The sequence below is a fragment of the Microtus ochrogaster genome, linkage group LG4 (assembly GCF_000317375.1).
Source record: "Microtus ochrogaster isolate Prairie Vole_2 linkage group LG4, MicOch1.0, whole genome shotgun sequence".
Taxonomy (NCBI): domain Eukaryota; kingdom Metazoa; phylum Chordata; class Mammalia; order Rodentia; family Cricetidae; genus Microtus; species Microtus ochrogaster.
The window spans coordinates 94,943-115,827 of NC_022030.1; the positions used below are offsets into that span (position 1 = coordinate 94,943).

The 20,885-nt window shown below is 37.6% G+C and overlaps 1 protein-coding gene across 1 annotated transcript in view; it reads left to right on the forward strand.

Moving 5' to 3' along the window:
* Window positions 1–20,885, forward strand: part of LOC113457654 (laminin subunit alpha-2-like) — a 96,735-nt gene that overhangs the window by 43,370 nt on the left and 32,480 nt on the right. The window contains exon 3 of the mRNA XM_026786226.1: window positions 4,626–4,868. Within this exon, the coding sequence (XP_026642027.1) occupies window positions 4,626–4,868 (243 nt within the window). The remainder of the gene's footprint in view (window positions 1–4,625; window positions 4,869–20,885) is intronic.

A 20,885-nucleotide genomic window follows, 5' to 3' on the forward strand; every position in this document is an offset into this window, starting at 1 on the left:
TGGTGAGCTACCTTTAGCTCAGGCAAACTGTCTCAGTGGATGAACCCCTCATGGTCTGAATTCCTTGCTCATACTCTCACTTTTTCCACTCTTAAACTGGATCTTAGACGCTCAGTCCAGTACTCTGATGTGGGTCTTTGCCTCTGTTTCCATCTGTTGTTGGACGAAGGTTCTATGATGATATTTAACATAATCATCAGTCTGATTACAGGGTAAGGCCAGTTCTGACACCCTCTTGCTTAGGGTTTTATCTGGGAACATCCTTGTGGATTCCTGGGCATTTTTCTAGATCTAGGTTTCTTGCTAATATCATAATACCATATCTTTCTGTAAAGCTTGTTGTGTTTTATAATTATCCTTGCACTGATAGATCCTTCTAAAGGACCCTTTTCTTCAATTACATGCTAAATGAAACTGCTAAACAGTCCAATTATTGGAGAAGGAACATCTAGTTCAACACTGCATCAAATGAAGTAATTACATGATTGCCTGTTACATATGTGGATGAGAAGCAAGAGTAATAGGACACAGAAAGTTCTCTTGGTTACAGTAGCATTCCAGATATTTTGTGCCATTTAAAAAGTTATTTTGAATTTTTTCCAGGCACTAAATTTTTAAAATACCCTTCTACCAAAAACTAACCCCCCACCCAATACAACTAGTCAACCAATCAACCAAAAAATAAACAAAAACCATTTGCATGTCACATTGATATATTATGGTCATTGAAACCTAGAGGTCTCAGTAGTTGTTATAGTGGGATGTTTGCTTCCCTTGCTGCATACTGTAACAGATGGGACCTTTATTCATCTAGAATAAGGTATTAACATTACTGATTTCTAAGAGTCTTTATATATAAAACCCAAGAGACAGTTAATAAAAACAGCATAGAAAACATTAAAGAGCTATTCTGTTTGAGGCATTGAAAATGTGAAGTACTTAGAAAACTCTTAGAAATTTCCACATTCACTCTCTCAAGCCCTCAAAGAATGCTTCTATTCATTGTGTTTTTCAATAATGCTATTTACAACACTTTAAGAAGTTTATTCATAATAGTACATGCCAACAAATTTAATTAATGTTATATGGGATGTAGAAGAATCCACAGAAAGCAGATGAAAGAGCAGTATTGTTTTGAAATGGCACTCTTTTGATATTTTAAAAGGCAGTGACTGCTTTTCATGGCGCCTAATACTGGCTGTTATATTGAATTACAGAATGAGGCTCTGAGATATTTTGTTTAAAAAAGTTTTCATCTATTGTTTTAGAGCCAGCACAGACACTCTGGAAACATAAATCTATATCACAGCCCCAAGAGAAGTTGGCCTGTTCCTCTATCTGCTTGCTGAGCTGCTTGCTAAACAAAGTTCCTTATCTATAACCTCAGTGTATCCTTATTTTTCTTATGGACTAACTGTGATCTCTAATATGTTCCATTATCTTTTGTTTCTGTATATCTTTAAAAAAATCTTTGCCCATTTTTTTCCCTTGGAAGGAAAGATACCAACTTGAATATATGTGCAGCAGATAGTCTTTCCCAAAAAGTCCCCAGCATGTTGTGTTCATTACCTCACTATGTCTTCCTTGTGTTGTCTTTGGAAAAACATTAGAAAGTGGAATATTAAAGAGTTTACTTAACTTCCTTAGACCATCAAAGGTGATTAAGATAAGCAGCAGAGAAATGTATGTCTTGCTTCCTTCAAGTCATGCCTCCAAGTATGCCATGGTGTTGACTGGGATTCAGGCTCTTGCAAACAGAGATGGCCAGAGCTGAACAAAAAGCAGGAATCTGGATGTTTCAGTGATTTCCATGATTCACCTACATGCCATAAATGCTGAATGCTCACTGTCTCAAAATACTATCATAAAAATCACAGCATTTTTAAGGATGTAAAAGCCAAAGTCCTAGTTCCCTTAATCCTTAGAAATTAGCTGTTTCCTTTTTTACCATTTTAAGGTCTGCCAAAGATGCTTTAGGATTATAGCTAACTAAGAAAGGACAATAGCTGTGCAGTAGAGACCTACCCTCCTTTACATTCTGTACCAGGATCTGTTGATGTATTCCTCAAGAAGGACTTCATTGATGTATTGTTGACTAGCATATACTTAAATGGATATAATTCCTTAAGGCCAACACCTAAAATTTCAGAAAAAGTAAATACTGTGAATGATGGAATCTGATCCACTCAGCTCATAGGAAGCCAGCAGTAACTATAGCTTCTATATTCGGGTTAAAGTAGAAGAATTACAAATTCTGGGCTATCCAAGGCCACTCAGAATAGAAGAAACTAGGACTGCAGATTCTGTTCCATGCTAATGTGTTCTCCAAATGTGTGATAGGCTATGGGTCTAAGTTGACAACCACAAAATTAATAACAATAATCATTTTGTTGGAAAGTAGGACATCTGTGTTAATACAAGTAACATGGAGGATAGTAGGATTAAGAAAGAGCCCTCATGACCCACCTCTCCTTGATTCCTCATCCTTAAAGTAAATGGCTTTAACATGGTATGAATAGTTTTGTCTCAAATGTGTAAGCATGTCCAAATATTTATATGTACATTCATAGATATGTATGTATCTAAAATTACAGAAAGGTAAACTTGGGGGCTATAGAGATTGTTAGGTGGTCAACACTCTTGTGTGCAATTGTGAAGAATGAGGTTTAAATCCCAAGCACCCACGTAAAACCTGCATGAGCATGGTAGTCTAGTTATAATTCCAGCCCTCTGAAGGCAGATACAAGGAAATGTTAGGGCAAAATGATTCACCAGATTAGCCCTATTGGCAATGAATATGGTAGAGAATGGTCAAGGAAAATCCCCAGCATCAGTGTTGGCCCTGTACGCGCGCACACTCACGCACGCACACACGGGCGCGCGCACACACACACACACACACACACACACACACACACACATGAATATGCACACATACACGTGAGAAAAAAATAAAACTCATAAATAATCTCTCCAATATGGCATTCATGAGAGAAGAATGGCACAAGACCTTTCTGAACAGGTTAGACATCTTGGGTGCTTCTTATCTCATTCGGTTTAGTCTGTTGGCCTCAAGGAAAAGAGAGCATTTAAAATATTGGGCAATAGTGACTAACAGAAGGAATTCACATTCTAACCTGCCATTTCCCACACTTTGTCTAGCCAGCAAATACCAGCTCTAATTACAAAACATTTGAGGGATTGTGTGTTTTTCTCACTACCCATGGTTTGCCTACTTTTTAGGAAACATCTTACAGATACAGCTGTGACCTATATTACCCCTTCTATATCAAGTTTTTATATTTTAAGATTTCTTATCTAAGAGTATACCACAGGTACTATAATGAATTCATGGAACTCAAAAGCCAATACAGTTTCTCTAGAGCATTTCTTTTAGGATTCCCTCCGTGACACAGAAAGACCTTTAATCACATTGCTGAAAAGACCTGTCACCTGGTTCATCACCACTAGTGACCTCATCATCCAGTGACCTTAAAGCTGTCAAAATCCCTATATGGTATAGGATTTAACAGTCTAGAAATTATTATATTGTTTTATTGTTTATTTTCATGGAATATCATTTCCATTCTAGAGAGGTGGCATTTTATCTAGGTTGCATCTATACTTCTGTCTATGATAGTACACAAAACTGTCACTTTATAATATCTGAATATTATTCTTTGAGACATTCTTGCTGCCCTGCAAACAAACATTATCACAAACATTTAGTTCTCCCCCCCCCAGTCATTAAATTGTATGCAGATTTGGAAAGGTTACTGCTTCCCTCCCCTGTCTTCTGCCCCTGGGTTTACTCTGCCAAATATTAGCAGTGGTGTCTCTTCCTTCCCTGATTTTTAGATATTTACTTCTCATAAAGAGAAAGCACAGAACCTCCCTTTATTTATTATGTTATAGTTTTAATCACTTGTTCACATGTCACTGGGATTTCTGCTCCATATTTTCTATGTGGGGATGCAGAGAAATCCACATTTATTGGTTATCTACTTCTAAGTACTTTTTATGAGACTTTATGTATATTATCCCATTTAATCCAGTGGTGTTTTGGGAATGTGCTTAATTCTTGATATTAATTCATAGAATAGGAAACTACAGGCAGGAAGAAATAATCTTCCTAGGTTTGCACAAATGCTGGGCCGACAATTTGAGCACAGGAATATGTCCCTGAAGTGCTATGCTGTGTTTGATGTCAAACAGTCTACAGTTTTTTGAGGATTAGGTGGATTTAAATAAACTTGTTTTTATTTTTAGTATATATTTTCTTGCCTATAATATGAAGTGAGGAAATTGGAATGGGGTAAGTTTCTAGTGTTAATGCTGTAAGAGAACTTTAAAAACTAGGTGAAACAGTATTAATGAGTTGTTAGAGAATTTAAGTCTAGTCTTAACTCATTGCCTTCAAAGTCATGAATGTTAAAATGAAATAGTTTGTCTCAGCAAGAAGGTATTAAATATGAGCATGCAATACTAAAATCACTTCTGTAGAGCACAATTGAGTTATAAAACAAAATCTGACATGAACTCTTGGATAGTGACCCTCTTTCTATTTGGCACAACTAAGAGAGAGCATTTTGTAACTCAGCTATGCCGTTGTCACTCATCCTCAGGTGTTCCAGATTGCCTATGTGATCGTGAAAGCAGCCAACTCCCCTCGGCCCGGAAACTGGATTTTGGAACGTTCCCTGGATGACGTGGAGTACAAACCCTGGCAGTATCATGCAGTGACAGACACCGAGTGCCTGACCCTCTACAATATCTATCCCCGCACTGGGCCACCATCCTATGCAAAAGATGATGAGGTCATCTGCACTTCGTTTTATTCCAAGATCCATCCTCTAGAAAATGGAGAGGTAAGATGGAGAAGCTGCACTGAAGCACATTGAATATGGTACAATAGCCCTCATCAGAGACATGTGTATAACAGCAGTTAATGTCAGAAAGGTTTTAAATGGGATTTAGCAAAAGTAGATTTAAATGTGTTATTAAATCAAGAAGAAAACCCAAGGTGATTAGAATGCTAATCACCTTCCTGTGTCTCTTCTCTCCAATAAAGATCAGAGATGAGGAAATGGGTTTTAGTTAGGAAGCCAGAGATTAATTTTACATCTGAGGAGATATTCCACAGAATGGCAATCATTAGTGACTAGGGAAAGACTGAAGACCCAAAGAAATTCTGCAGTACATACACACAGTCTGAGGTTAGAGACAAAAGAAGGGAATTGTAAAAAGAAAGCAAACAAACCAAAACAAAACATAATCCATATAAAAAGAAATTATGTCATGTTTTATATGAATTTCTGCTGTCACCATGGAGAGCTGCAGTATGATGTTATTGCTATAGTGAAGCCTTCCTGAAAGGTTCTGTGCAGGTGCTTCGGCTCTCAATTATATGCAAGCATTCATAATTCAGGAGTGTTCAGTTGCCCTGTAGTGTGTTTCCCTTTTTCTTTTCAGTTTTGGAGATAATATTCTAGATTTTATTCATTAGTTTTAAGCCATGGATTCAAGTTATGACTTGCATTATGCTACTTGTGTGTTCTTGGTCCAATTGCTTAAATTCCCTGTGCCTTAGTTCCACCTCCCATAAATTAGGGACACTAGAAATAATTAAATGTTACCTGGTGAGCACGATCAAGTGAGTTGTTGTAACCATAGCTTTTTTTTAACCATACCTTACATATGCTTAGAATACTTTCATTAGCCCGGCTTGAACAAAGTCCATTTGACAACTGAGAGTTGAGAAGCTCATGCAATTTGATGACACGCTATTGAAAGTAAAATCAGTGTGGATATGCGGCAGTGGGAGACAGAGATGAGTCATTTGTAGACGTGGAATGGGAGAGCACAATGCCCAACAACCAAGCATGCTGCAGAGTACTCATTGAGTACTTACTATTTCTTGGTGTGATAAGGATCTGACGCAGAGCTGTAGCTAAGGCTATTGGACTTCACAGAAAGGAGTTGTCCTGCAAACTGCTAGCCTGGAGAAGATCCAGTTTGAAATTGTATTTCTGTTGAACGCATGTTTCAGCATCACAAAGTCGTAATGAAAACAATCTTGTGTGGAATGCAGTCTGTACCTTATCCGCTACCCTCTCCCCAGTCCAGTATCTGAGGACCATGTCATCTTCTGCAAATACATCTAGAAAAGCCACATTCCTATTCCATTATCCCCACCATAGTCAATCTGGATTGCCTCTACATGCTTTTGGGGATGAAGTTCTGGTTTTCAAATGTCTGCCAGACTCCTTTTTGACAACTTAATCCTACATATTCTGTCTCAAACTTCATGCCCCAAAACAACATCTGTGATGGAAAAACTCATTCCAAATGGTGTTCCCATCAAATATCTCAATAGAAGTCAAATGCACTAAGTCAAACAGCTGTTCAACCTTTGTGCCCAGATATAGCTAATTCAAGGACAGTTCATTTTAGAGAGAGGGAAGTGTGGCATGCAGAAAAATATATGGATGTGAGATGAATTTTATTATTCCCCTTTTCTCTTCGAGTTTTTACCTAGGACTAACAATTGTCTAATTCTTTACCATTTAAGATATTCTCTAATTCATATGTTGGTTGAGCAATATAAAGTATACCTAGATAGCTATGTAATGTATAGTTATGTGAGTAGCTCCTCCTTATAGGTTATAGATGGTTTTCTAACATTTAGATGAATTCAACCTTCCACTCCTTTGTTTTCTTGTTTGTTTTCTTTCTTTTCTAGTTATTTGGGGGTGGTTTATAGACACATTGCCATTTAAATATATGACATACTTTGAATATATCTCTCACAATCTCGCTACCACTGGCTATTAACTTCACATTTCCTCATCAGTTTCCTCCAACTAGACAGCTATATATATATATATTTTATGTATAATGCGATTTATCTCTGAAATCTAGGATCTACAGATCATACTCCTTTGTTTCTTTAACTGGCTGCCATCTTTATAGATGAGACAACATCCACTAAAAGGATAATGGTCCTACAAGGACAATGGAAGGGACAAAAATCTCTGTCCTTCTCCTGAGGTCCTAAGGACAAACCAAAGAACAGTTCCATCAAAGCTTACCCTAGGAGAACCAATGAGTTTATTGGACTTGAAGACCATGAATGAGAACTTTCTTGCAGAAGCATGGGAAACAACTCAGTAGCAGCCATGCTGGAAAGTCTCACTCAACACGCAGGATGATTTTCCTATAGCTGCATAGACCAAGCCCCCTTTCAATTAACATCCCCATTCCATATATTCTATCATAGCACATCCTTTGGACACCAAGGCCACATACAGTTAATATAGAATTACATACAAATGGCCAAGAGGAGTAGCCAGGATCTCAAGTGAAGGTTTACTGCCCCCCCAATAGTACCTCCTTCAAGGAAAATGGCAGTAGTCAAGAAATCTAGGATGATAGTGGCTTGTAAATAGACACAACTGGTCTAATGAAGATGACAGCTGTTTGGCTGAAAGGCCATTCTTCCACACCACTACTCAATGAATAAGACTAAGCAAAGGTAATCCAGATTTTCCTGTTATGCTCTTCCTCAAGTCTCTTTGACTCTTTCTTGTAGGAACAAAGCTGAAGTAAGGAACAGAGACTTTCAAATACTCCCAACAGAATGATAGGATTTAAGAATAAGACAAGCCAGATGGTGGTACATGCCCTTTAATCCCAGCACTCAGGAGGCAGAGGCAGGTGGATCTCTGTGAGTTCAAGGCCAGCCTGGTTTACAGAACAAGTTCCAGGACAGGCTCCTGGAACCCTGTGTTGGAAAGGGTTAAATAAATTAAATACCAGCTTCCTGTAGACTTTTCCCTCATTTTATGGAGTTCACTTTGTGGAACATGTGAGTTTCAAAAAGAAAATTGACCAAGAGAAGCAGACATGATTCTGTGACTGCTTCCGCATGTATTGCTCCTTTCGGGCTTTCCTCTCCAATTCCAATTGAAAACAAATGAACACATATTTGTCACTTTGTGCCTTACATTTGTGTCTCTCACTTGAGAAGTCTATAACCTTTATCCATTTCCTCTTTTGTGTATTTCTATAAATAGTTTGATATACTTTTAATGTATTAAATTGTGCTTAGAGCTGGGTATAAATTATTGAAAGTGTTAACAGACTTTGTTTATAGTAATTTTCAATTTCTAGAATTTCTCTGGTTCATTTCCAAATAGAAGTTTAGAGTTTCTATGTTTCTCCTGGAATTTTTTGTTTATTAAACGTTTAATTTAGGGAGCTAGAGAGATGGGTCAGTGGTTAAGAGAACACAGTGTTCTTGAAAAGGAGCTGAGTTCAACTCTCAGCACCTGGGTCAGACTCACAGCTGTGTGTAACTCCAACTTCAGGCGATCTGATGCCCTCTGGCTTCTATTCAAACCCACACTGACATGTACATAAACACACACATATTTAAAAATAAATAGAATATTAATTTAATAGTATAATTTGTGTTGAACCTATCAATATCGTGTCTTTATTTCCTAGAGTACAACGTTATACTTATTTGAAAATTTTGTCTAACAACACGATGCCTGGCCTTTGGGGATGTATTTTGTTGCCCAATTACTGTCTGGTTCATTTAATGTTGTCTATATCCATGCATACCTCATTACTTTGCAGAACAAAATTGTATTTGAAAAGTGTTTATGGAAATAATTGAAGGCCTCGGCTATTATCTTCCTGTGAGTGTTTTCTGATGCCTCTACCCACCCCACATAGCAATCTGGGTGCTCTTTTAACAGTTTACGGATTTAAATTCCTGGGACACTGAGATGAATAAAGCCTTGGCAGAACCTGGTGACAGCTGCTCTAATTCCAGTTGCCCTCACTCCTGGGTATCCTGTCTTTGGTGTTCAAGCCAACAGACATGGAATCTGCTAAGTCTCGAGCCCTTCAAACTTCAGGATCCAACTTTTACTCTCTTAAGCAGGGCCACCAAAGCATTTCTCAGTCTTCTTAGCTGTGTCTTTAGGACAGGAACATGCCCACAGGACTGAACTCATCACAATGTACCGGCACCTCTCTAGACATTATTTTTCATCCTCTCGGTAGTGCTCAAATGGTTTTAAACAGACGTCCTTGTGTATTTTATGTCATTTGGTTGGTTGGTGCCATTGGAAATGTTTGTCTTGGTTATTTAACCCACCAGAAAGAGAATCAAAATCATATACAAATTTTTTAATTTTGGAATTGTGTTAAATTTACATAATTATAAGTTACAAAGAATCATGACATAGTTTTACATGATGCTGCTATAAGTAATGTCTTGCATAACGCATTTGTCAAAGCAAAACAGTCAAACTTCAGTAGTACAGCATTATGAACCAAAGTCCTGACTTTATTCAGATATTGCTAATTTCTCCATTACTGTCTGTTTTCCTCTTTTGGGATTCAAATCAGGGCATAACATTGCATGCAGATTTGAATTCTCCTTCATAACGTCTGATCTGTAATACTTCTAAGAGATATTTTCAGACCCGTTGAAAAGGTATTTTGTAGATGTTATTCTGTTAGGAACTGCCTAATGTCTTATAATTAAATTGACCTGCTAGGTTTGAGGAAAGAATTCCATGGAAGAAGCAGCTGTCACTTGTACCTCATATTTAATTTCATGTACATCTTCTCTTTATTCATTCATAAGATTATGTTTTTAGATAACTTTTCATTTGGAACAATAGTGTCTATATGTTCACCACAATCTTAAATATGTGTTTTTGACTAAGCATAGAATGATCACTTTTATTCAGAACTTCATAATATCCTTTAAGTATAAAATGAAGTCATAATTAAGAAAAAAGATAATATTAAAGTTTATCAATGAAAAAAGACATGATGAAATAAACATATCTTAATTATAATACACCTATATAATACTTTCCTTAGGTTTAAGAATAGAGTATGAATAAGATATCATTTTCTCATAACCAATGTCCAAGCCAATGATGTAGGTCATATTAATACTTGTTTGGAGACATTTGGAGACATGCCAAACCCTCAAGACATTCTAAAACATCATTTCAGGAAGATAATACACAATTGTCAGGTTAAAAGATATCTAGGTTAATTCACCAGTAATCTAATAAAGGCCAGACCTTGGGTCTGACCTCCGTGCCCAGGATTTGGTACTGCCTTTGTTCAAGCCATCAATCCTGACTTCTAACTTTTATCTGACCTTTATCGTCTTGGCTGCGTCATGACTGCCTGCTTATTTGGACTTTTTTTGCTCTGGCACCTGACTTATTACTTTCACTGGTTTTTCTCAGCACACTCTACATGGTTTTCAAGAGATCAAGAAATGTTTACCATGTGGCTTTCCTGTGAGAGAATCTCAGGGTTGCACTAAGTTCCCAAGATAACAAGGTTCAACTACTAGCAAAAAAGAGATTAACTCTGCATGCTGGGCTTGAATCCCAAGGAAGCAGCGAAGCTCACTGTGAGCTGTGATAATGCTGGTGCACCAAGTATTAGGGCCTGGCATAGGAGGGAGATGGAGGACCACGGGGGATAACCTGTGTGTTGTTACTCAGGCTGAAAACTACGGGAGGCATTGAAAAAAAAAGTCTTTAGAGTTTAATTTTAGAAAAGTCATTTTGTATCATCAGTGCTGAGAGGACTCAGCAGGAATTTGCTTTCCTCTGGTCAGAAAGAATGATCTGGAATTTCGTAATAGGCGTTGCAGGGTATGAAACAGCAGACCACAGGGAGTCTCCATTAGTTTGTGAGTCCAGCCACAGGAGAGAGCTCTAATGGGCACCCATATGCAGACATGCCTCCCCACTGAGATGCAAAGACTCCCTCTACCATTCTACAAGGAGGACTGCAACTGTGGGAAAGCAGTTGCTCGAGAAACCACTGAGAACTGTCTACGTGGACGGCCACTTGGAGACACCACTGAGAAGTTGGATTCACTTGTAAATCTTATAAACCACTTCCTAAAGATTATTTTTAAGGGGTTAGAGTCTTGTACATTAAGTGCATATGAGAAGGACTTGGGAAGCATGTTTTAAACATGTGCTCCTGGTGCCTCTGATTCTGAAGTCTCTGCTACCTTGCTGTTCAGACAACTCCAGCTTCGGCAGTCCCTGGATAAGAATACCATAAAGGGTTACTTAAGGAAAGAACATTGGTAATTTGTCACTGAAGGAAGACAACAGCAGATAGTTCTCAGGAAGTCTAATAAGAGGTAGTGACCAGAGTCTTTGGGTGATTTAGAGCTAGGTAAATAACTATACTGGGTTATTGATCATTGAATGGGGGGAGGAGAGAAGAATTGTATTAACAGTGTTGAGGAGAATGCTCTGTATAGAGGAAAATCTTTAGAGATCAAGAAGTCAAAATTGCAATCAGTGTTTTTTATGTATAAGCAATGTTTCCTGTCCTGTGGCTGGATTATTACTCTTAATTTATTTACATAGTAACTGAATATTCATGGTTTCCATGGTGATTTTGCCTCAACTTTCTCATACCCAGACCTTTAAGTATTGACAAATGATTTTCTTTCCTTATTACTACAAGCCTTCCCACCACACAGGAGTGCAACTTAATGGGACTTAGATTCTTTTTGAGTTTGCTTTTGAAATGTGGTAATCTCACATAAAAATCCCTGGAGGCACCATCATTAATTCTTGAAGACATTCTTTTGGAAAACCATATTTATAGTTTTGATATTATTTTGATTTCTTATGTGACAGAATTTTATATAGTAAGACAGAATATTTTTCATTTTCTTTTCATCACCCAATATTATGCTGATCCTTAGAATTGAAAATTACTAGAGAAAGAAGACACAAATCCATCAAAGTAAAAATGTTTCAGAAATTCTCCTTTGATGTAATATTGTCATGGATATAGTATGATTTCATATGTGAGCTTCTATGGAAATGAGGAATTATCCCTTTTAAGTGATTCTTGGAATTGTTCCCTTGGGAAGAAGCAGGGAGACATTATCAATTCCTTTCTGTTGAAAACTAAGATTAAAGAAAATAATTATTTAAAATTTTCATATATCTCTCCCTGTACATAATTGTCACAATGACCAACTTTGGTTAGTCAACAGGCTATAGCATGGAATGGCCACCTGGCCCTGAAGATTATGAAACCATCTAGGAAATGTTTCCTCTCCAACTGTAATACAGAGAGCCCTTGAAATAATTTGTTTATAAAGCATTACACACATAAATAATATAAATAATTTATTTAAGGTATTTTTATTCATTGTGCTTCAGAATACCCTTTCTAATAAAGACAAAATTAGGGAGATTGCATTCTTCCTTTTTCATTTTAGTCCTTAAACTTTTCCTTTATTTTCACACATTAATAATAGTGTACATAGTAAGCAGCAAGTGCTTTTTAAATTCACATAGTATCTTCACAAATAAAGGTAATCAGAGGAACCCATTGACAAGAGTCAATCTGTTGATTTCATTGGTTAAGTAATAAAGAAACCGCTTGGCCCTCATAGGTTAAAACATAGATGGGTGGAGTAAACAGAACAGAATGCTGGGAGGAAGAGGAAGTGAGCTGAGAGAGAGACACCATGCTCCACTCTCCCGGGCAGACGCACGTGATGAAGCTCTGACCCAGGATGGACGTAGGCTAGAATCTTCCTGGTAAGACCGGTGCTACACAGATGATTAGAAATGGGCTAAATTAATATGTGAGAATTAGCCTAGAAGAGGCTAGATAGAAATGGGCCAAGCAGTGTTTAAATGGGCTAAATTAATATGTGAGAATTAGCCTAGAAGAGGCTAGATAGAAATGGGCCAAGCAGTGTTTAAATGAATACAGTTTGTGTGTTGTTATTTCAGGGCATAAGCTAGCAGGCAGCCGGGGTGCTGGGGATGCAGCCCCGCCGCGCCTATTACTACACAGGTCCAATCAGCCACTTTCTAAATGTGTTTGTCTATTGGTTCCAAGGGCTTGTGTAACCCTGTATGGATAGTTAAGTGCCAGCCAACTGTGTCTGTTGGGGAAATCAGAAGGTATGTCCATGTCCATTAATCAGTCTCACACAGGAAAGATAATGCAGTATTATCTTTATTGCCAAAGTATTGTTGAAAATACACAAAGGAACTTGAAGCTATTAAAATAAGCTCTGCTCCATAGGGAAACTGTTTCGACACTCAAGCTGTTATCAAAAGTCCTTGAGACAAATAACCAAGGAGGAGAATGGTTATGATTACACTTTATAAGCTAGCATAGAAAGATACCAGGAGCTACTACAGCAGACCCCCTACTGAGAGTTGAACTGGTACAGAAAGAAAATTCTGCTGCAGAGCATTCTGGCCTGAGGACCTGTGTCATTTTTGCACCCTACCAGACTAACTGCAACCAAATATTTTTACTGAAAATATATGAACTAATAGCTTTGCTGAATTCTGCTACCTGGGGAGTATGCAAGACACAGAGTTTACATTCCCCTGATGGGAAGCGAAAGTCCCGAGAGCTGTTTTTTGAAAAAGAATGACAAACCTGGTAAGACAGCAACTTAGGGAATCACATTTTCCTCCTGCAAATCTGCTCTTAAGCTTTGTTCGGCAGGAATTAATTATTTTCCTATTCTACTGATAAGTGCTTCTAAACCCAGCCCCATTGTTAGGTTCAGTCACATGAAATTGCCAATATTCGACTATTTTTAGCCAACAAAATGCAGTTTCATATGATTTAAACTACTGTATGCAAAAGCCTGAATAGGCATATGTGTAGAAATTTAAACTATCCTAAATATAGCCTAATTGTAGGCTGTGTTTTCACTGACATTATCTAAAGGATATCAAATTCTCTGCTGAAACAATAATTTGTAATAACCTACTACAGATACTTTATGATGGTCTTTTAATGGATAAATTAGTGATATGGTAATAATAAGCTCAAGAAAGTTATATCAGATGTGTTTTTTATTTTATGGGGAGGGGCAGAGGATGACAGACAATGGCATTTCTATAGGCTTAATCCGCTTCTTTCAGATGTTGTGGATAGCTGACGGATGTTGGCACAATACCGGCTCCAGGCAATGAGTTTAGGCTCTTGTTTAGCCTTATGTACTAGAACATGTGAATCTGCATATCCACACTTCCAGAATGTTGCAGTTCCCTAATATGTAACGCATAGACATTCAAATACTAGGATTGACAGCTGCCATTTTTGAATCAGCATTTCATATATTTTTAAAACCTGATAGCCCTTACAGCGACAATCCACTATTCTCAAGACATATTACCTTATTGTAAGATTATTGATGAAAACTCTCAGATACCGTCAAGAAAAGTGTCTTTGCTTTTTGGAAAAGAAAAATCATAGCAGTGGTTTAATTTTGCTGTCTTTCTTATCACCATATTATTTCTGTGGATGAAAAGCCTTTTGCTTTTCATTCCTACAATTTGTTATGTTGTACCCAGTTATCTCATAGCAAGATAAAGTTTCATGTTGAATTAGCTATGGGAGAGCAGCTTACATTTTTATCACTTCTAAGCAAATGTTTTACTCAAAAGATAGGACACCAAAAATGTGGCCTGAATACAGCTTTAGTTCATCCAAAAGCGGCTCGCCATTGTAAAATTAATCACGAGTTTATATGGCGTGAGTAGGAGTTGGTACTTTATTTTTCCATTTAGCAAATACTGAGAAGCATCCGCAGGACAAACACTGTCTTGGGTACAGAGATTAAAGTGTGTTATACTTAGAATCTTAATATAAGACATGACATGCAGCAGAGAAAACATCTCAGAGTTTGGGAGATGGTGGCAAAGATATTTCAGGTACTGAAAGACATAAGAGAGAAATACAGGGATGAAGGGAGGGAGGGACCGAGAGAGGGAGAGAGAGGTATGAATGAATGAATGAATGAATGAATGAATTAATGAATGGGAATGGAGGGACCTGTTTGGGAAACTGAGTGGTTGAGTGGTGGGGGTGGTCTGTGTCCTTAGGAATTGCTTTGACTCACCATGATTATTTCAGCTTCTGAATCACTGGATAAATGATTAAAGTTGCTCTCTGTACTGATCTATAAAACAACCCAAGAGTGAGAAAACTCCAGTTTTCAACTTACCCACTTTGCTGAAATATATACAGATTTAGGGAGAAATTCTTCCTCATGCAATGGTCCCAGTTAAGTTATTGCTGAAATAGAAGTGGGAATGGTTATGAGTACAAGGAACAAAGCATTGTCTCTTGCTTTGCCTTTATTTTCATGGGGTGCTCACAAAATGTGGGATGTGCTTGTCATGGTGAAGAACTTCATCACTAGAAGGCCAATGCTTTAGAACCCTCTCTTTCCCTTGGTCATTTGATAATCCTTACCATTAATTGATAGCCTTTTAATAATTCCTCGAACAAGCTTATTTGACTCATAAGTTACCGTCAGAGATAAGCTCATACAGTTGTTTGAGAAGGGGCATAGTCTTCTTCCCAGGGTTCCATGCTAAGAAAGTCATATGTATTTCTCTTAATGGTGGGTACATAAAAGGGTTAGAGAAGCAAGGAACCCAGATATGGAGAGAAAGGTCATCAACAGAGCACCTAGATTTGTGTTCACATGTATACTGTAGTACCTGGAGTTGTGAGGTTCTCTAGGTACTAATTCCATTCACCAAGCTACACTACTGAGGCCCAGCTTTTTATGTGGGCCACTTAAATCCAATAACACCATGGACAGTGATGTTGCAGTCAATCACAGCATAAGCCATGTTTGATTAATAAGAACATAGGAGATCCGAAAAGTCCTTAATACCTCGTGACATTGTGGATGACATAACATCCTTACGTAACACTTTAGTCATGCCTGTGGTATTGATCCTATCATTAGACCTACTATGCTGCCAATTGTACAACTGCAAAATTCATTCTATGATAAAACACAATGTACTCAGTGTTAATAATAGGTGACCACTTCTGTTTGTGTGTTTGTCAAGCTTATCAGCATTACCTTAAGGTATACTCTTTCTAGTTATTAAATTATAGAGTTAATTGATCAAAAATATCCCATGCTTCATGTATTTGTGCCTTCTGTTTCTCCCACTATTTTCTGTTTGATTGTATCATTGAATCTGAACAAATATGTTGTTTCATTCCTCACACACACACTCCACCCACAAACAACCCCATATACAAAGATACCGTCTCTACATATACAAACAGTACACAACATAAATATAGAGTGGCTATCTAATAGTGGATAATAGAGTAAATACTTGTGAGTTATTACTATGGGTAATTTATATTATATTAGTATAGTTGGTACAAGTTCAAATTATATATTTATCTTTGTTTACGTTATTTGTATACCTATGAGAAGTTATTCTGTCAGATTGTATATATGCATGTTTTTACCTCTGTTTAGGACATTTTGTGTATTTATATAACTTTTAGGATATACTTTCATTTTGCATTATCTATTACTCCTACCTCTGATCAAGATACTTATAGATTGTTTACATTTTGAGGTCATTGTCCTCCTTTGTTGCACATTTGTTTACAGATTATTTAATATCATGACATGAAGTTTTAGTTTTTAAGTTATATAGATATTAAATGCTATAGGTCAATACTTATTATGCTAGGCCTTAGCCAAAGTTAGTTGCTGCAACGTTCCAAAATGAGACATTGAGTGATTGCTCAGGTAGCTAATTGTCTCCGTCATATATTGCTCAGTTTGGAAGCTGCTTGATTGTACTTCCTGCCTGCTCAAGTAATATTATCGCCCTTCTCAGACCTTTGATGGCGTTGAAGATTAGATAGTAGTAGTTACTGTATTCTTATGGTCTAGCCAAGCCATTTCTTATACAAGATCTAGACTCCATTGGATAGAATGTTTATTAAAACATTTAGCGTATGTTCCTTGATTAGTAATGTTTATGCTGGTTGTATTTCTAATTATACTTGATACCAGCCCACTTGGGTGTGGTCTCTGATACTCTAAAGAAAGTTGTAAAGTGTGAGCCCCTCTCTTGCTTCCAGCTCCACTTCTGGCTGCTAGACTTTGTTCCTGTTTGCACAGGGGACTGTTATCTAAGAGAGTGATCCATAAGTTTTCCCCTTAAATAAATAACCCTTTATTATTCATAATTGTGAACTGGTATGGGATTGTTTTGTGACTTCCATCATCAGATATTCCATGCAGATTTGTGGCAGTCAGGGCTATACAGTTGTGAAATCATCTACAAATGCAGTTCTTTATGCATGTCTCCATGTTAAGTAAAAATGATTGCAAAGTCAAACAACAATAATAAGAATTCTTCTGTGCTAATAGAAAGAGGATCTACTGTGGACAGAGAAATTTAAATTAAGACAAAAACCAAACAGGAAACATTACCTGCAACAACATGAAATTTTCCTGTGCTTATTCCTGACAGAATCCCTGCCTAAGTTTGACAAGGCCCTCTGGTATCTTTGAGAGACCACCTAGGAGGAGCTAGAAATGTCAGCTATCCTTGGATGTCCTCCAGCTAAAGCACACATGCAGACATAAGAGAAAGATGGTTCCAGACATTTTATTCCTATCCTAACACTGATGGTCCCTGTCCTTTTTAAAAATAGCATGAATAATTTTCAGCCAGATGACATTTCTATCAGCAAAAGAAACAAAAACTGAATGAGAAGCAGGAAGTCAGAACTCCCCATTTACCAACGTTTGTTTTGACACAGAGGAAACAACATCTCCAGGTCCTTTAAAACCCAAAAACTGCAAGAGTATCAAATCATGATTAATAGGATATTTGTATTTCCTAAATCAAAGGACTTGTGTGTAATAAGGTAGATGTAAACTAGGGTTAAATGGATATAAAAATAAGAGCATCAGGAATAATAAGTATGACATATGCCAAACCAAACAACACACAGATATTCTGGTCTGGAAGAAATACTGTGAGTTATTTTGAAAATCACGGCCTGTATAACTCTGTCCAAAGCTCACAGCTGTGAAAGGGGAAGTAAACAAGTCCTATGGGAAGGCTGCATGGTCAAGGACAGCGGAAGACTCACAACTAAATGAACTTCTTGGATCTCATTGGTGTCTTTATAACTCATCCAGTTCCCCAAGGCTGAGCTATGAAAGAGCATTTGTGGGGATAGGAATACGAGTCATTTTTGCTTGTTTGTTCATTTGGCTTTAACTCAGATACCACATTAACTTTGTGCATTTGCTTTATAAGCCTATCCCTATAGTCTCCATGCAGCCATTGTCTTTCAGTGGGCCGACAGGTGTTTGGTAGTCGTCTCTGTTTAGGAGTCACTGCTGGCAGCTGTTGAGTTCCATGACCAGGGGAACCATGGTGCACTCCTGTATTCACTGTCTCTTTCTTCAGGTTACATGTTACAGAAAGTCATGTGTAAGGTCTCCTGTGAAGACCACCGTCTTTGCATGGGAGTAGAAGGTGGTATCTGATTTATGAATTAGACATTCATGACCAGTAAACCAGCTAGCCTTCAAGTTTCCATTAAACTGATGACAGTAAGAGAACATGAGACTGCGAAAATATCTGTGTATGTGCTCCACGTACCTGCTGAAGCTCTACCACAAACCCAGTGACAAAGTGCTGAACTTTCCTTCTGAATACAAATCTAGGCATCACATAAGAGTCAGGCACACATAATTTGCATTACAATTTTTTATATCCCTCATGTACCTAAGAGATTCCCCCAATTAATTCAGGAAAAAAACCAAATACACTGCAGTAAATGTGCTACAGTGGATTCCAGAATATTATTCTGGGAATGGCATTATTTTTTCCACCTAGGAAACACTTAATGTGGCAATATTATCATGGCCTTCAGAAGAGATCTGTCCACATGCATGCACTAGATATAATAATCATTTTTCTGCAGCTGAATGCTTGCTCCCCTAACCAAACTGCTATCTCCCCTTTTGTTTGTCTTTTGAAATTGTTTCTCTGTTTGGTTTTCTTTTGTCACTGGCCTTCTGGATGATCATTTTGTAACATCTGGATAGTTTCACATGAACATCTGGAATGGAATTTTTTGAACTGTCTGTCGCATGCAGACTACTTCCTGAAGAAGTGTATTTTCCCAGCTGTTGTCAAGGCATGGTTAAGCGACTGTACAGCCTATAGAATATAGGAAGCACAAACTATGTTTTATCTGAAGCCCCATGAGTCTCTTTTCCTTCCCGTTGTCTTTTGCCCTGGAATAAATGGTTAAGATATAAACAACAGGAACGAGTAGGAACAGTCACAGGTGGTGTCCACGAGCTAGCAGACTTCGAAACCAGGCAGGTTTGGTTGCTGGGTCTGGCAGATAGTAATTCTGTAACCTTGAGCAATTTTCTAAAGATCAGTGTCCTTCCTTCAAGATTTGAAGTATGAATAAAAGTCTACCAGGCTAGTTGTATTAAATGAGACGATTTAAACAATATATCTGGCTCAAAGTACAGATTCAACAAATAGCATCTGTTGTATTTATCAGAGTGTGCTACAGAACACAACTTAAGATTTCTTCTTTTCCTGACCTCCAGTGGATTTTAAGCATGTCATTTGTAGTTTGGTATTTACATAAGATTTTTAAGAGTACTTTTTTGTGATTTTCAATTGAATCTTCTCTGCAGAAATATTGCTCTTTATGTGGGAGAAAAGGAAGGAATTCAACTGTTTTTGTTTGTTATAGGGAACTTGGATGATTCCCAAGCTTCTTCAGTTTAGAATAGGAGGTGTCTTCACAGTGGAGAGTGTGCCTGTGCATTATGTCCCACCCTCAGTCAAGGGAGGTGCTATAGATAGCTGGTGGGAAAAAGAAGGCAATTTTCCTTAAGAGGTTAACCCTACAGTCAAACTATTCTGGAAGGGCCACACACACATTCAAGAATATATGCCTTTGCAATTGGGCTTAAAAGTAAAAATAGGGCACAAAGTTATGTGGGTAGTAAACAGAGCATGTCTGGGAATTGGGAAAGGGGAGTGAACATGAGCAATTAAATAGATTATACAAAATTCTGACATAACTTATTTGTAAAAATCTCTCAACTAAAAAACGAGAAGCCTCATTCTTGAGTTTCAAACTGCAAGGTGATTTCCCCTCCCACTCCCAGATCATGAGTTAGCATGGTTTAGGAAAATTATCTTTATTTTGTTTTTGTGACAGGGTTTCTCTCTATAACAGCTCTAAGGAAAATGACCTTAATTTCAAACATTTCATACATGTATTCGAAATAGAATGATTTTCTTCAATGAATTTGTTTATTCTCATACTTTCTGTGCTAGTTGGAAAGAAAATGGACTCCAAAGGGGGTAACACTACTAGGAGATGTGGCCTTGTTAGAGGAAGTGTGTCACTTTGGAGGTTGGCTTTAAAAGCTTTCTTCTCAAGCTTAACTTAGTGTGACAGTCAGTTGACTTCCTGCTGACTTCTGGTGAAGATACAGCACTGTCAGCTCTAGTGCCGTGTCTGCCTGAACACCGTCATGCTCCCTGTCATAAAACCTCTAAACTCTAAGGAAGCCACCCCAATTAAATGTCATGGCCATGCTGTCTCTTCGCAGCAATTAAAACCTAAGCTACTCCCCCTTAACACAACTCAGCATCTGAGCATGCTTTGGGTTCCATTCTCCTGATGCTTACAAGAATCTGTTCTCAAGTCAGGTGGACAAGATAATAAAGAAGGGCAAAATCAATGTTTGTTAGATTAAAAACATAGACCTACATATACCTCGACTTAGTAAAAACATGGAGTGACATAAAGCAAAATGCAACATTGATACAACCAAAGAGTAAAAACATAACTAAAATATTCAAAATGCAGATTGGCTGTTCATCTAGGGTGAATTGGCTATTTCAGTGGAACCATGAATATAGAATTTTAGCATTTCCTTATGTTATAAAACAGTGTGAGAGTATATGTGTGTATGTGTGTGT